This window comes from Diuraphis noxia, unplaced genomic scaffold (assembly GCF_037042655.1).
Source record: "Diuraphis noxia isolate RWA-SAM2 unplaced genomic scaffold, SU_Dnox_SAM2 contig0005, whole genome shotgun sequence".
NCBI classification, from domain to species: domain Eukaryota; kingdom Metazoa; phylum Arthropoda; class Insecta; order Hemiptera; family Aphididae; genus Diuraphis; species Diuraphis noxia.
Window position 1 is genome coordinate 43168174 of NW_028301715.1, and position 17960 is coordinate 43186133.

A 17960-nucleotide genomic window follows, 5' to 3' on the forward strand; every position below is an offset into this window, starting at 1 on the left:
TATTTAAAAAAAATATTAATTTGAAAAATGTTTGTTTTATTAATACGTATGTTAGGATAGTGTGTTACGTACTATGCAAAAATAGAAATAACGTCTGTGTTTTAAGATTTAAAGGAAAAAGTTCAGGATTTTGAATCGGTAGGTATATTGATGAAAGTATGGCATCGGGCTTAAGTATTAGGTAATAGGCTATCATAATATGCGAATACACGTGTGTACAGTTACAAAATCGTGAATTTATTATTAACAGAGTTTTCATTTACCAAAAATACAATAATAATATTGATGTGTTCACGTGAAGAAAGTGTATAGTATAAAAAAAAAAAACTTAAAAGCTAACAAAATTAAAAAAAGGTGTTTTTTTTTAATAATTAGCCCTTTTCTTCCACCTCGTCGTTGGGCGAGGAGAAGAGGAGTTGCGAGCGTGACGGTGCCGAGAAACGAAATTTCTTTGTGCGAATCAAAGTCCACCGGTTTCGTTTGACGTCGAGCGGCAAACGGATCCGACGATCCTCGGTAACGTCGCGCCCCCCCTCCTGGGACCGTTGACCATTTTGGAGGGGAGCCTGTACAAAACTCGACAAAGAGTCATAAACACGCGTTTATTAATAGTATATAATATCATATTCGTTTACGCACGTTATATACACAAGTGGTGCGCGAAGATACGTAATTACGTGACATCTCTGCACAATTATAGTATCGTATCGTACACGAAAACGACATTAAAGTTGACATCCGGTACCTAAAAACAACGTAGCAGCGTGATGGGGTTAATGGGGTTGTGGTAGATCGGTGTTCGCGGGGGGTCAGGGGAGGGGGCGGTTTAGAGTTTTCGTGGAAATATACTTTGGCAGCCGGTCGGTTTGCTTACAAAGCGTTGGCTGCTGGCAGATTGGTGCCGGCGACGCGGAAACCGTTGACCGGGTCGGAAACGTAGTTGTAGTGTTGGACCTGTCCGTTGGCGTCAACGTACGAGTAACCTCCGCGGGTCACGCCGTCGAGGGTCTTGACTTCGGCCTTTGACGACGAACCACTGTTGTAACCGTACGAGTACTGACCGAACTCGTCTTGGGAGTGGTACTGGCTGTGCACCGGTGAGTACGATCCCGAGGCGAATGGGGCGGTGTAAGCGTAAGACGGGGCCGGGGCGGCGGCATATGCGTAGGACGCGACTGGACCGTAAGCGTAGGACGCGATCGGGGCATGGGCCGGGACGGCGGCGTACGACGGGTAAGTGGCGTAAGCGGTGGCTGGGTGGTAACTGAACGAGGCGACGGGAGCGGGTGCGGCGGCTACAACGGGTGCTGGGGCGTAGTGGCTGACGTAGTCTGCGGCGGGCGCGGCAGGTGCGGCGGGTGTGGCCGATGCTTCGGCGGAAACCTGGACGACGGCGTCGGAGGATGATTCGTCATCGGCCGGCGCGGCTTCTGCGGCCTTCTTAGCTTCGTCGTAAGCGATCTGGTGAGCTGCCTTGGCGGCCGCTACTTCCGGGGTGTCTTGCACTTGTTGTGGAATTTCGGACTGGTAAACGACCGGTTCGGCGACGGCCGGTGCGACCGGGGTAGCGTCATGAGCTGGAGCAGCGGACTCGACAGCTGCGACGGCGTGGACTGCGGGGACGGCTGGGGCTACTGGCAAGTTGGTACCAGATACGCGGTAACCGTTCTCGTCGGACACATATTTGTATTGTTGGAGAACGCCGTTCGGGTCGACGTACGAGTATGCACCTTCGGTCAGACCGTTGGCGTGCTTGGTCTCAGATTTGCTGGAGAATCCGTCGTTGTAACCGTAGGCGTATTGTCCGAATTCGTTTTGCGAGTGGTATTGGCTCTTGATCGGGCTGACCACGGCGGCGGGGGCCGCGTAGTAACCGCTGTAGTATTGTGGACCGCTGAAGTACAGTGAAGGACTGGCCGAGCACATGGCTACGAACCCAATTACAACAACCTGCGAACAACGGTCGTTTATGTAAAATTGAATTCCAATACTACGTTTATCATATTATAATAATATTACATAATCGCGTTAAGTTATGTGTGGCTACCTATTGTTCAAGTTTTTTGAAAAAAATAAAAAATCTTGATTCAAATAATAATAACCAACCCGTAAATATGCGTTCATTAATATATCACACGCTCTATTTGTTAGGTTAATAAAGTATATAAAATATAAAAATCACATAGAAAAAATGTAATTAAAATACGAATTTTTATTTTTACAATAAATTATTATTTGTTTTTTTAGTACCAAAGAGAATTCGCATTATATGAAAAATAAAAGGCAAATGGCAGACCCTTATTCACACTGCGAGCACGTTCTTATAGATTAGGTGTATATAATATCAAAGTACTTTCACAATAATATGTAATGCATTGGGAATTCGGACTACGTTGTTGGGTGTGCTGAAAACGCAATCGATTTTCTCAATTAGGTATATATGACGACTGAAATATAATAATCTACAGCGGAGACTATATAGTTGGACAGAACGGTATTATATTAATTATTTTATTATAATAATAAAATTACTCGGGTGTGTGCGCGCGACGTGCGAAATTCGCTCATCTGTAGTATATAGTTGTGGCCCAGATATACAATATATATATAAATACCTATACACACACAATCGAACATCATCGGAACTGATTCGAAGGCGACGATTCGGACGTGCTAATTTGAGGAGACTGCCATTGTGGACGAGTATATATCATATTATTATTATATATTGTCGAGGGCTTATATTATTATAGGTGCCTATATTGTACCTATTATTATTATTTAACGGCAGCACAACAGTCAGCGAGGATTGTGCAGTGCCGGTGCTGATATCGCGACGACAAACGACGGGAGCGGTCATCGTATAGGACGTGCGATTCGCGATTTTCCAAAGGCCTATTATATTCCACGCTACCGACCGGACTGCGACACAATAATACGTAATAATAATAATAATAATAATAATAATAATAATATGGTACCGGTATGTCTTTGTGTTGTGTATATTGAAAAACGAATTTTTTATTTCGAGTTCAACACACGCTCACGCACTGAATTCGCCGTTTGACGATGTATATATATATATATATATATATATATATATAAGTGCGAAACACTCGTTTTCTCGATATAGAATAGAATTGCCGCTCAATATATACACGTATAGGACATACACACGTCGAAAAACGTCCGACAATTATATTCTCGCCCATATCAATTATAAGTATTTTTTTATCTGTTCCATCTTCATGCTCTTTCAATAGACTGCAGAGCGTGCATGTGATGCGTGTATACGTGATGACTGTTACTGCTACTATTATATTAAAATACTATATTAGAATAATATTATCTGCTACACAAGTCGTCTGCCATCTAAGCGCCGAACAAAGATGTTTAATATGATACATTTTTTCCAGAGCTTTTGCGTTGCGGCGTTCCCGTGTATTTTATTATATATTAGATAGTTTATGTGAGATTTCACAGCGGGTGTGTTTATTATGATGTTTGTAATATCGTTCGGTCGCTTTCCAATATAGGTACCTACGGCTCTGCTGCAGATCCGGACGCGCGACCTAATGCTCGTGGCATTATCGGGCCAAAACAATCGCGCTGAGGGTTTAGATATTATAATATTATTGTTATATTTTATTTTATTCCCTTATAATATAATATTATATCGCTTGACCGACATTCGAATGGGGACGGTATACTGTTGGGAAAAAATGCCATCGAACCGGCAGACACGATTTTTGCCATTGCATGCGGTACCTATACATAATATGTATTATAGCGAAAACGCGTACGTTCATTAAAGTCTCCGAGGCTATTATTATATATACTATCATATTATTATTGTTAATATCGTTGTTACAGTTGACCGTTTTTCAATACGCATCCGAATGATAATATGTTTTAATTAATCACACACATTTGCGCATACGTGCATACATGTTTCGATGTTTAATAGGACTTTCAGTTCATTCGCTTTACTACACACACACACACGCACACATACACAAATAGTTTCTTCCGTCGCCACAGGTAAACCGTGACAAATAGATCAATCGTCATTGTCGCATTCGTCGCGGCTGCGTCTCGTCCGCGATTCAATGGATCCGTCGTGTATATAGGTACCTATAGACGGTGTTAAAATGTGTATACGATTCGTGGCCGGGTCATACGATTCCACTACGGTGGCCCTTATTCTCTTGGTTCAACAAGTTGTTACTGTCAATTTTTTTTTTGACTTTGTATAATATATAATATAATTTAAGAAAAAAAAGATACGAACAGAAATAGAAAATTACAACAATAATATAATATAATAATAATATTATAGTATAGCATACTACGGGTGAAGGTATAGTACCTGCAAACTACCAACAACGCGATCGTACCTATATAGTTAAGACGTTTTGTGATCGTCATCGGCGGATGATCGTTTTCCAAGCGCGGATTCGACACGAAAAACCAATCCGATTCGGAAAATTCGTCGAATTCGAGTCGATAAAATATCGTCCGAACGATAATAATTTTAGGTACCTAATTTACTACATAATATAACACGAATAAACGTTATGTCACTGTACCTATACCGCAGAAACACACGGTAGAATCCCGACCGTTTCGAGGGTTTGGGGAGCGCGATCTCCGAGGACGATCTAATTGAATCCGATTCATCTCGCGTAGTATACAGTCACGATAGCAATCATGATGATATTATATTATTATTATGATACCGACGGATCGGCCTGTGGTTTTGGATGTATTTCCGAACCGATTATACACGTGTATAGGTGCGCGATTAGGCTGTGGATAATCGTATGTATAGGTGACTGATGATGAGGCGATTCGTCACGCCACGGAACGTTCGTCAGCTTCGACCGACCTCCCAAAAAGAAGCGCGCGTCAACTGCATGTTAATAGGTTTATATTATTATTATATTACACACTCGTTTAGATCGTATATTGGGATCAATGATGATTGAAAACGGCATTATGTCGTTCACATTTTAATCAATGGCTCTAAAGACGAACCGAAATGCTTTATTGTTGAAGAAATAGAACACTAAATAATACATTAAATATGGACCATTATTGTAGATGTAAAGAAATATTAATACGAGATTTACGTTTATCCAGAAAAACAATTAAGTTGTGAAATAAAAATAAATCAATCTCATAAATTACTATTACCTATGCAATCTGCTTACATTTATTTCAGTGTACCTAGTTTATCATAATATTTATAAGACCAAATCATTTAAACGAATAAGATTTTTTAATATGAATAATTATTATACCTACATAATTATCTTTTTTCAAATTTTTCTATAAAGTCGAATTTTGTTTTTCATGCCACTTTTTAAATATAATTTTTATTAAGTTCAAACAATTATTATCTATATATGTATTAGTTGTATTACCGTAGATTTAATTTATTAAAAACTAAAAAAAAAATGGTTTTCCAATTCTAAATAACAGAAACAAGGCGATACAATTAAAATTTTAAAAATATTTGATTGAAATAAAAAGTGTAAATTGTATCAAAACCACGGAACTATGCGATAAACGAAAACGAATTCAGTCTTTCGTCTGGAAAATCAAATAGATTGGCTTATATCTAATATTATAATATTATTTTTGCTGTAAGTCCAATGGTCCATGTTGCCGAAGGTACATATACAATCAATATTATTATAATATACTATTATATTATGACAACATATGAAATCACAGCTTAAAAAGTTCCAGGATTCGGGCTGTCATCTAGGAATATGTAAGCACCTTTAACCTTGCAAAAAGGCCAAAACCCACGGGTGTATAAAATTATCACAGCTTTCAAAACTTATATTAGTATTATATTTTTTATAATTATTATAGTGTTATACTTAGAGAGTCTGATTTTATCGAAAAACGATGCAATTAAGAAGGCGAAGTATTGAAACAGCCGAAGCCCAAACGATGACGAGGGTAACCGAAAAATATTCGCTATACTACGTTAAATATTATTATACTACGATACTATACAATATTAAAATTAACTTAATGAAAGCAATGGCGTGCTTTATATAGGATTATTCATCGAAGTGCCGAGTCGGTGGACGAGAAGACACTCGCAGAGTTGTGTGGAAAAACGTTACAAAAAACCATAATGTCGGATAATAAATATAATAACAATATTATGTTATGTGGGTACTCACCAGTGGAGACATCATGACGTTGGATGAGTTGGTGGTGACTGTGATGGTGTTGTACTAGGCGAACGGATCGAACTCGGTCGGTTCAAGCTGCTACGGTTTGGTACGGTGCTTCGGGACGAATGGTGAGAAGTACCAGACGTTGGGCTGTTTATATACCGCGCGGGACCGTAGTCGGCGCGCGGCCAATGTCATTGCCGTTGCGGCGGCGGCGGGTGGCATCAGAGCGATTATTATTATTATTATTATTATTATTGTTCCTTTCGCCCGAGGCGGCGGCCATTATCGCTCAATCGCGCGTCCCATCGCGTACATCGCGTCCTCACGGCAGCCGTCCCGCAGTACAGCGATAGCGATACCTGTATTCGCTCGTCTTCCTTCTTACGGCCCGTCGACGTCGTCGTCGTCAAGGCCGCCCGCCGAACAGCGCCTACGCCCTGCCGCCGTCACGTAACCCGATACGCTGCTACTTCTGCGTATCGTCCCGGGTCGTTCGCGCTTTCGGCGAGACCGTTTTTCGATCAATCGCGTCTGAGCAATCGTCGCGGCAGTGCAGTCGTCGCGCCGTAACAGCGGAGCATCACTCGCAGTTACTAGTAATCTTTCCCACGTCACATAATAGCTATAGCTGATACGATATAACATTTTTATAAATTATTTTTTCACTCTATCATATTATCTGCACGTCAAGCGGTGTCGCGTGTTTCGTATTGTTACCCGTTTCGAATATACAAAAATGTATAATTCCGCATATATAGAGTATAATATATACAAATAACACTGCGGCTGCAGTGGCGTGTTTGTTCGCACCGACTAGTTTTTTTTTTTCAGAACAGATTTTTTAAAATTTATATCCAGTACCTATACTGGGACAGCCACGTCGTCGATTGTTTTTGAAAAATAAAAACGTCACATACATTCGTGGTTTGCAACCACCCGAAGTGGCAGTTCCGTATAGGCACGTATTTTAAAAGTTTAACCATTTAGGTAGGTAATTCACTTCACTTTAATGCTATCATGATATTGTCGTGGATTTACCACCACTGTAGACGATCATGGATGAGTCATGTATTTTCAATTATTTGATAATCTTAAGCGAAATACATAGACTGAAATATACTGATAATTTTATTCTAGATATAAATATATTAATAATCTTTTTTTCAAATAATTAAAAATTATGACAATCAGTTCAGAAAATCTGATGGTTATTATAATAAATAAAATAATCAAGTATATTTGGTACCTATATGACGTGCTATATGCAATCTATTTTTTGACGAAGTTTCATCTCCAAAAATAAAGTTTTTGCTTTTGTAAAAAATTAATTCCATACTTATAGGTATTATGTTTTAGTTATATTAATTCAATTATCCGAGTAATGGAATATTAAATTTTTCGAACTAAATAGCTCTATGTAATTATATTCAGTCATTTGAAAAAATAAAATAAAAAACGTAATGGAACAGGATCACCAGTTAACTTTATAAATCATCTTAATCGCATTTTTGTACGTCGATAATTGAATATAATATACATATTACATATAATACTGTTATAATTTTTTTTGTTTCTGGTGATCGATAATTTAATATTATATAGGGGGTAATATGTTATTATATTTATAATATAATTAGAAGAACTCGAAATATTGCGTGTTGTTATAAATAGGTAACTATTTACAAGGCTGGGCCATGGACAATTCTCGATTTAGTTCATATAATTGTTCGACTGCGGTGGACTTGTTTTTCGGATACTGAATATAATTTATGTCAATCTGTTTTTTATTCTATTTTATTTCGCTAAGCGTTTAATCTATACAATAAACTAAGCCATTTTTTCCAACTGCCAGTTGGTACAGAAAAAAAATAACAAAAACAATAATCATCGTGCGCTTATTATAACATATAATTATATCAAACATATTATATTTTTTTGTTCAGTCTTGAGTGTTATATTAGTAGTAGAATATAGGAGGTAATTTTTGTTGTTATTTTTTTTAGTTTTGTAAATTAATTTTAAGTTATTTTGTAAATTTTACTATCTGTAGGCCTTCAGTAAAATGTATGATGCGTGGTAAAAACAGTAAAAACAATAAATTTACCTAACTTAAAAAATCCATTTTTTCCTTTATTGACTGATACAGCCCAATGCAATCACAATGACATTATATTTTTATGAAAAATATGTTTCGGATATTATAATATATACCTTCAAGATTAGTTCTGTAAATGTGTTATATTATTAAAATGGGAGACGAATTTTAAATTCAATATTTTAACACTATTTTTTGTTTATTTTTTTTTTTTTACAAGGCGTGTTCACATTTTTACCTATGTAATTATTTTACTCAGTATAAACACTGTTTGTGATTAATATTTATACGTAACTTTTATAAATTATTATTTTTTTTTTTATGGTTAGGGCTTCGACAACTGAGGTCATTAGCCTGGGGAACTGTAGGGGAAGGTACTGTAGGGTTTTAACTCTATAAATTATTTATATGGATTATAAATAATAATATTAGCTGTGTAGTTTTATATGTAGTGAACTAATTGATAGTTACAATTGCATTACTAATGTTTACTTTATTAAACTGATGTCTGATAATATAATATGAAATACATAAATATTAATTTTTTTATTTTATTGTTCTAAAAAATATTGAACCAACAATCCGGTCAAGTATGTATTTACAGCTGCGAGAAAAAAAGTGTACGTACGTAAAATGTATTTTTTTTAAATTTAATTTTTTTATGTTTTCAACAACATCAATTTAACAAAAATATAATTTTTTTAATTATTCTGAAATTATGAAAAAAGTTTATTATGAATGTATTAACGATCGACCTAAATTAATTAACATAATATCTCTGATTACGATAAGTTGTAGTTAAAAAGGTTTATATAAATTATTATGGTTCTCAAATAATTCAAATGAGTAATTGTTTTGGACAATGACATATTTTTTAGCAAGTGATTTCCTAAACATTAGATTTAAGTCAGAGTTATGTGCAATTAAATAAGCCTGAAACATTTGACCATCATAATATAATGATAAATAGGTACTATCGCCCATCTTGTCACAATAATAGTGTATACTTAATGTTAACAGAAAACATATTTTGAAAATGAATTATGATGTATTACAGTTAAGATAAAATTCAAAACAAAAATGTTTTAGTTGCGCATTTATAATTAAAAAAGAAAAAGAAATAACGTTAGATTTTTATGAAGAATTTCTCTCTAAGTAGGTATACGGAAATGAATAAAATCTGGACGTTCAGTTGAACGTGATGGGGAGATGGATTTTCTTTCGAGCAGGTAGTGTGGAAACTACCAGCAGGTAATATTAGAATAACATCTATTGTTTTATCGTATGTATTTATTAAATACACATTGGAAAATAATATCTAGAAAACAATAAAACGTTCAAATGATTATCGTAATGAGACATTATTACTTTTTTTATTTTTTGGCTAGATAAAGTTCACTTTGGTGCTAGAAAATTCGGCCAAATATATTAAAATACAATGTTACAAAAAAACATAGTAGTAAAAATGTTTGTGAGTGATAAAAATGTTGTATTCATTGCAGTTGTTTTTTACAACAAATTATAACATGTTAATTATTATTACTATAAACAATAATAATAATAATAATAATAGTATGTATGAATATAATTGCTATAGTTTGATTAAATTTCTTGGGAGTTGGCCATTAAAATAAAATTAATAGACATTTTATGTTATTGAGTATCATATACTTTATTTTAGTGATTTCATAAATCATTTGTAGTTGTCATACGTAAGTGGACGATTTATTAACAAATATTATTAAGTGTGTGCGTTACAACTTATAATCAAAAAGGTCGCAAAATAATCGAGTGCCATTTTTATAGGGTTTATATTTAAAAAGAAAAAAATATTGATTAATATGCTTTAATTTCAAAAGAAAAATATATTTGAATTTTAAATGAAACCATACTGCGTTTTAGAATTTTAAATTCACAAATTTATTGTTGGAATTAATTCAATAATGTTATTTTATTTGATTATTTTTAAATACTGAGCGGGTCAATTTGATGGATATATTGGTTTTCCAATGACTTTTTTTTTATTCGAAATAGTAACATACTTATTTACTACCTATTATTATTATTATATATATGTATGAGTTTTGTTTTTGAGAAACATTATTTCAACCTATACCCAATATATGATTAAAAATAAGGCTGATGACTAGGGCCCAGATTTAAATGCACTTAAACCCATACAAATTTGCTCTAAAAATAGCCAAAAATGTCCTTAAAAAATGCATTTTACCACAAAAAATGACTTTAAAAATTCCATTCATATTTATTTTTTTATACAATTTGTTATTTTAATTTGGAATTTATTATCAAAATATATTTATTACTTTATTGAAAAAATAAAAATTAGAAAAATTAACTTTATGCTGCTATGATGTTGACACGCATATGTTTTGGGGCAATATTATTCATTCTATAGATAATAAAATAGATATTAATAAATACACTAAATTTGTATAGTACAAAAAATATTGAATGAATATGCATTAAAAACAATAAAAATGACCCAATAATGCTAAAAATGTTCTTAAAATATAAAAACGTTGAAATATGCAAAAAAAATGCAAAATAAAATGTTTAGCTTTGAAACACTCGTTATACATGAAACGAATTTTATACTTAGAAAGTATTGTCTATGATCAATCAAAAAAAGATGCACTTTGCATTGAAATCCGGGCCCTACTGATGACTATCTCCGTTCATAATCGTATATCATACCTACGTTAAATTTTAATTTAATAGATCCATACAGTGACATAGGTACTTAATGACAAGTTAAATTTTGACATCTACTATACAGAAGATCGATTTATCCGTTTTTTCTTTTAAATAGTATGATAAAAATATTTTGTAATAGTATAATATGGTTATTACTACCAAGTCTATCAGTACCTATGCCTAATAGAAAGTATGCATAGATACTTCATTGAAGTTATAGGTATTGACATTAATACAAAATTACATAATGATATATATTATGTTTGGTTAAAAGAATGTTACACTTTAATTTTCAATGTTTTTTTAACCTCAAAGCATATTAAATTTAGCGCATTTCAACATCAACATTTAAAAAAAAAAATGTAATTAAGAAGATAGAAATACAAATATTTAAAATAAATCTTACGACTATAATACATAGTACTTAAATTAATTTATAAACTGATGTTTTTTTCTCAATGTAAATTTCAAGTAGTTTTTGGGGACTCTAACAATCAACAAAACTTTAGAAAAATAAAAAAACTGTTGTTTTATGTCTTATATATATATTATTATTTTTAATGTATATTTTTAAATGAGTAAAAGAAACAGAGAATAAGAAATACAAAATACGCGCGCATGACTCTTTTATGTTATTGCTGAAATTTAGTTTCAACACTTATGCAAGGTAAATATAATTGACCGCGAAAGAAACTTTTAGGTTTAGCCAGTAACGCATTTTTACAAGCTCTGGTACTTTATATTATTATAAAAGCTTATTAGAAGTTTGTGTCGCTATAAATATTAATATTAGGTGGTTACGTTGAATATCATGGAGATATTAAAATGAAAGTTTTTGAAAACTGATTAGGTTTTAACATTATAATTATATAAAAACATTCGATAAATAAGATTATACTTACATCACGTGAAAAATAAATTAATGCGAGAACGTAAGGGACGCTACACTCGCGCGTTAGGTTATATGTCTCCGTCTTACTTACTTGTAACATATTGAAATTATTAAGCTCACGTTTTAGATCGTATTTATTAATATGAATGAGAATTATCGACCAATTATTATGAAATTTAAAACTAAGAAATATTATCTGCAGAGTATATGTATATAGGTTTTTTTTTTAGTTTTTACAATATTTCAATTTTCAAGCGAGTTGTACAAATGTTTTAATTGCAATATTTTACATATTACATGAGCACTCGTAACTGTCGCTTAAAAATTGAATATCGTAAAATAACACCGTGTGAACATAGAAACGTTATTTTTTAAATTTGTTAACAGGTAAGTTCACTTTAATATTATTAATTTTTACGGAGCTGAACACGAAAAACTACTGAGATTATAATTGCTAATGTTACGCACTTATAAGTCGGAGACAGAAAATACAGATGTGGCGTCCTCTTAAACATGTTTATAATAATATTATTTAAATATTATGATAGGGATAAATAGGATTGACCAAATTTGAATTGAAATTGGAGATCGAATTCAATACAATTACATTTTGATCAATATGCAATATTTTACCGTATAGAATACCTATTATAGTGATTTGTACTAAATCGGAACCGACACTTTTCGAACATGCCAGTTCGAAGATTTGTCGTTTGTGTGAAATTTACATTTCCTGAAGAAGGAAGACAGTTTCGATAACAATATCGAAGGGTATAAATATGATAATCCTTGTTCAAATTATACCACTTCGAGATTCTTAGCTACCTACTACGATTTTTAGCATAGGTACCAATTTACAATTTTTCTGTTTCATATTTTATACATTGTTTATACGCATGGATGACGCAGAGTCGGACAAAATATAATTCGTCTTTGATGAGTGTTTACACACATATAGGTATTATGATTTATGACCTCCCGTCGTCTGTTTTTAAACACGTACAGCGATTAGTAAATAAAATAACAGCACTGATTTTTACGACTTTGTCGTGTACTCTTTCGTGTCGGTGTTGCATCTCGTGATCAATAAATAAATAAAATTGAAATTGAAATCGAACAATAATACACAATAATGGTTATTTGAATATTGTTATATAATACGGTCACTATGAAATTCGCGTGCCGTAAATACCACAGCAAACCGCTGTGGGCAAAAGCTAAAGGCGACATTAATTAATATCTGTCACGCCAGCAAGACTGGATCCCCCTTGTTCCAGAAGATTCCGTCTTACCATTAATATTGTCGTGTTGCGCGGAGGGGTTTAAGTAGTTTTCTAAAGGGCTCAATGTTTCAATAAGCTTTCGGAATTCCATCAACTCTTCCGAAATTGTTTCGATCGTGTCCATTGTTTGGCGGGAAAAAAAACAATTCCAATCCGAATAGGTTCGTCGAAATCAAAATATCAATAGTTTAAGAAGAGCTTACGATTACGCTCGAAGATTATGATACTCGAGTAATTTTTCTACGCGAAATACATAAATGTTAATGCAGTTTAAGTATAGAATCCGTTATTTTATAATTTAACTAACTACTTAGTTAAAGTATTTGCATTTAAAATTAAATAAAAATTATATTTAGAAATAATTGCATATAGTTAGAATGTAATAATATAGTTATTCTATACGATTCCCGATAGAAAATAGTGTTTAATTATACGCATAATTATTAATTGATTTTAAAAGGGTACCTATAGACAAAATAATTATTTTGATGTTAAAAAATATTAATTTATTTTAGGGACAATCACATATAATAAATTTGAAATAATTTTTCGCTTTAATTTGAGAAGAAATGGAAAAACAAAATAGGTACATGAAAAATTGAAAATTTTAATATGAATAATTGAAAATATAAACAACAACAATGATAATTTTTACAAACTCTAGAAATCTTTTTGTTGGTACTACTTAAGGAGTGTTCTGTTTTTCAAAACAGAATAACTTTTTACAGTGAATTATTTTATCGAACATTTTGATATGTCTAATTTAAAATTTGAACAAGTATTTTTTTTTTAGTTAGTTAACTTTGTGCATCCAGGATAATATAGTATTTTAAAATAGTTAAAAAACATTAAGTGTATATAATATTAGATCTAGCTTTTATTATATTTTCACTATTTTAACAAATTATAAATATTAATATTTTCATTAAAATGTTCAATAAAAATCACATTTTGAATAATTGCATTATTGAATAAAAATAAGAGGGTAAATGCGCAAAATATGCTTCACAAGCATTGTACATTATCACCCAGTATATAATTGAAAATTCTGAGTTTTTCAAAAACAAAAACAAAATAGCAACATAATAATGTAAAAACTTTAAACAACCACTATAAATATTTAAACGATTTAAAAAAAAAATGTAATAAAACAAGATTTATTACTTGTACCTACTCAAATATTAAAAAAAAAAAAACACCGAAGGCTAACCTTCAGACATTTGTTAATAAGTACTTTAACAGACAGCGTAAATTATTCAGTTGATCTCGTTTTGACTGTAATATTTTGCTACGATAAAAAGAACAAGTAAATAGAGTGCTTCTAATAAAATTGTATCTAAGTATCTACTCATTTATACTTAGGTGTACAATATTTTGATGAGCTTTTGGCTCAAAAGATTTCTTTTAATTTCTTTTGATTAGGTATTTGAAAAAAGAAAAGTTGGAATAGAAAAATTTTCAATTATTGAATTAAAAAAATATAAAAATAATAATTGAGGTAGAAATAGCAATTAAATAACAAAAAACTTTAGAATAAATAATATATATTATTATTATTTTAATTGATACAGATATTATTGAAGGAAATACTGTGCCACGTTCACATATCCTAATGCCGTGCCTTATTAATATCATTAATATTAAATATTAATAATATAAAAATCGAAACAAATAACTAAAAACAATTAAGTTCTTAAATTTGATTTAGAATATGAAGTAGATTTCATTAATCACCTGGGATATATTTGAAAAAATTAAACAACTTATAAAATAATTATTTTGTATAATGTTCAAAAAAAAATAATCTATTTTAAAACCATGAACCATATTTTAAATGTTCAGAAGTAAATAGTTATACACACATACAATATACAAATAGTTAATAAAGAATTGGTAACAATTACTAATATTCTGCATAATGGAGTGATAAATGTTTTATGCATTTTTATTTATAAATATTAATAAAAATAAAATTATAACTGTGCGGTTTTGCTTATCACTACGACTTATGGTAAAGCCGCGATGACTGTATATGTTTTTGTTCAATGATGATGAAAAGAAAAGAAAATTTTAATTTGTTAAAGGCTTTACTGATATTTGAAATATTATAATAATTACATTTGTTTTGACTTAAAATATCAATTGTTATAAAATTCTAAATTATATAGTACCTACACCACATACACTTAATTTCCGCTATAAAATTTAGATAAATACCAAATACCATATATTGTTTTGATAATTAGTTTTTTAAATTATAATCAACGAGTAGAATTTAAATGCATAAAAAAATCTAAAACAAGCCGATAGGTATTATTGAAAATAATAAAAAAAATGAAATGAATATTCTAAACAATATTGATATATAAGTATTATTTTCTATGAAATTGAAATTCCGCATTAACGCCAATAACTGATTGTGATTTTAAATATGATTTACATATTTTGAATTAATGTTCGTTTTATTTACAATATCTACCAATATCGACTCGATTGGGACAGTTAAAATATAATATTTTCAACTTTTAACAATATTGTTTGAATTGCTAAGTCGATAAAACTTAAAAAAAACCTAAACTGTATCAGTATGTTAAAATACATAATAATAATAAAATAAACAAAAGAAAACTGCAAATAATTTGTTTTTGAAACTTGTATATTTTAATTTGTTCAAGAAATATAAAACATTTAAATATCATCAACTGTTATAATTTTTCCATGCTCGTTTATATCAGTATTCCATGACACAAAGATATTATTTACTTAGTCTTTTGGGAAAAATTATACTCATTCAGGCTTATTAAGAATCATTTCAAAATAGTACATAGATATAACAATATTTTAGCCTAGCTATTTAATTTAATTTCATTGGCTTTAGTTAACGTATTTTTTTTTCTGTTAAAACCGACAGCAGAGGAGGCTCTATGTGAACAATACTACTCCTTAGTTAATGCACTAGGAAATAAAAACAATATTAACTGCAAATCTAAATTATTGCAATTCATTGTTATTGTTGAAAATTGCAAAGTTCATTTAGACTTTATTTCAGAATAAGAACGTTTTTACTGTATTTTATTTTTCATTAAAACAAACGTCTTTAGATTTGGAAAATAGGTTACCATTAAAAGTTAAATTTAATATTTACGTTTAGTTTTCACTTATCATTGTTTTGCTAGAAAAAGTTACTCAAGATATTTGACAGCGATCTATATTATTATGATTATTATGAATGGCCATATACACTATTGTTGTTTAAAATTTTTATTGTTCTCTATTCGTCATAGAACTGATTACATTAAAAGAGTTCTCGCATATCGGTATTTTCTAAAACATAATGACGAAAATAATTCGTTGTACTTCTCTGTTCTACATATTCGTATTGTGATTATGTTTGTTTTATAAATATATTGACGAATGTTTTCAAAGATAATGCAAGTACTACCATGTATTCCAAGTACCTGTTAAAGTGGTATAGATTAGGTTAATATAGTATATTATATTTTTTAATTGTATACCTTTATCTCCCATTCGAGTGACTAAACGACGATGAATTAACTAGTTTCAATAAAGCTCATAAGAGTCGATAAAACTATCTTTTCATTGAGACTTTTAATTCTAAACGACTATGAAATAGACTTGGATGGTTTCAGATTGGACTTAAAGAATACAGTTAACCGATGTGGCTACATTCAAACAGAAATAGACGATTGAAAACACAAATTATTTTGTTAAAACACATTTAAAACGATAGTAAATGTTTCCCTAAACGTCAAACATAGAGTTTTGGAAAGAACTACTGTTTTGCCAATTTGATTGCTCTTAAATACATTTTTAATTCATGTTTAAGGAAAAGTACTAATTGGCCGACTTTATGGTATAGTAAGTATATTTATAAAAAATATTAAAAATGTTGTCTCAGCTCACTTGCTTCATTGACTTAGATTACTTATATTATTTTGATGATACACAATTACCTGATAACCGATACTATGTAAGTATAATTATGTTTTTTTTAAATCATCATATTTTATTTCCTATGCATCTATTACATGCATTTTTTTATAACACAGCAGTTAAATAAATTATGTGGTTCATTATATTGTACCGCGGGCTTGCATATACCAAAAACAAGGTTAGGATTTGGTCGATGATTGATCTTTATAAGCATCTATGTTATTAGGAACTATAAGAATTAGTTTAAAATGTCTTTGGTTATAATTAACTTATTGTTGCACACGTGTTTTGTTGCACATACAAATTATTTTACATACACCTACTGATTGAATACCAATGATAAATTATTAATTTTCTACATGGAAAACCTTGACAGATTAATTCCAAGCACTATTTATATCATGTGCAAATAGGTACACAAATAAAGGTATTAGGTGTATCTTATGAGTAGTATTGTAATAACAAAAGTATGTTTAATTACAAATACGGATGCATAAATATTATGTATTATGTAAACACTGTAAAAGTAAGTGCTTAAACTCCATGTTAGCAATGAAAATAATAATCTTGAAAACATTTAAAAAATAATCGATAAATATTTAAAGCACCTGATGTAAAAGTGAGGAATATCGGTATTAAAAATATTTGTTGACATAAAATTTCTTGACATGATTTCATTCAAATCGTTTTGGGCTACTTATTTAACATTAATTTTATACGACAAGATTAAGTATAACATTTAATTTTAAAATAAAATATTATCGCATTGAGTTTGATGTACCAAGGCATTGAATAAAAATACCTATGACACTCGTTATGTC

At 31.1% G+C, this 17960-nt stretch overlaps 1 protein-coding gene across 1 annotated transcript; it reads right to left on the reverse strand.

Annotated features, from left to right (window-relative positions):
• Nucleotides 1–216: 216 nt before the first annotated feature.
• Nucleotides 217–6360, reverse strand: LOC107169690 (uncharacterized). Its single transcript, XM_015519516.2, has 2 exons — nucleotides 6204–6360; nucleotides 217–1950 (listed from the first exon to the last, which is right to left on the reverse strand). The coding sequence occupies exons 1-2, from the start codon at nucleotides 6216–6218 to the stop codon at nucleotides 871–873; spliced, it is 1095 nt and encodes a 364-aa protein (XP_015375002.2). The 5' UTR covers nucleotides 6219–6360; the 3' UTR covers nucleotides 217–870.
• Between the last annotated feature and the right edge of the window lie 11600 nt (nucleotides 6361–17960).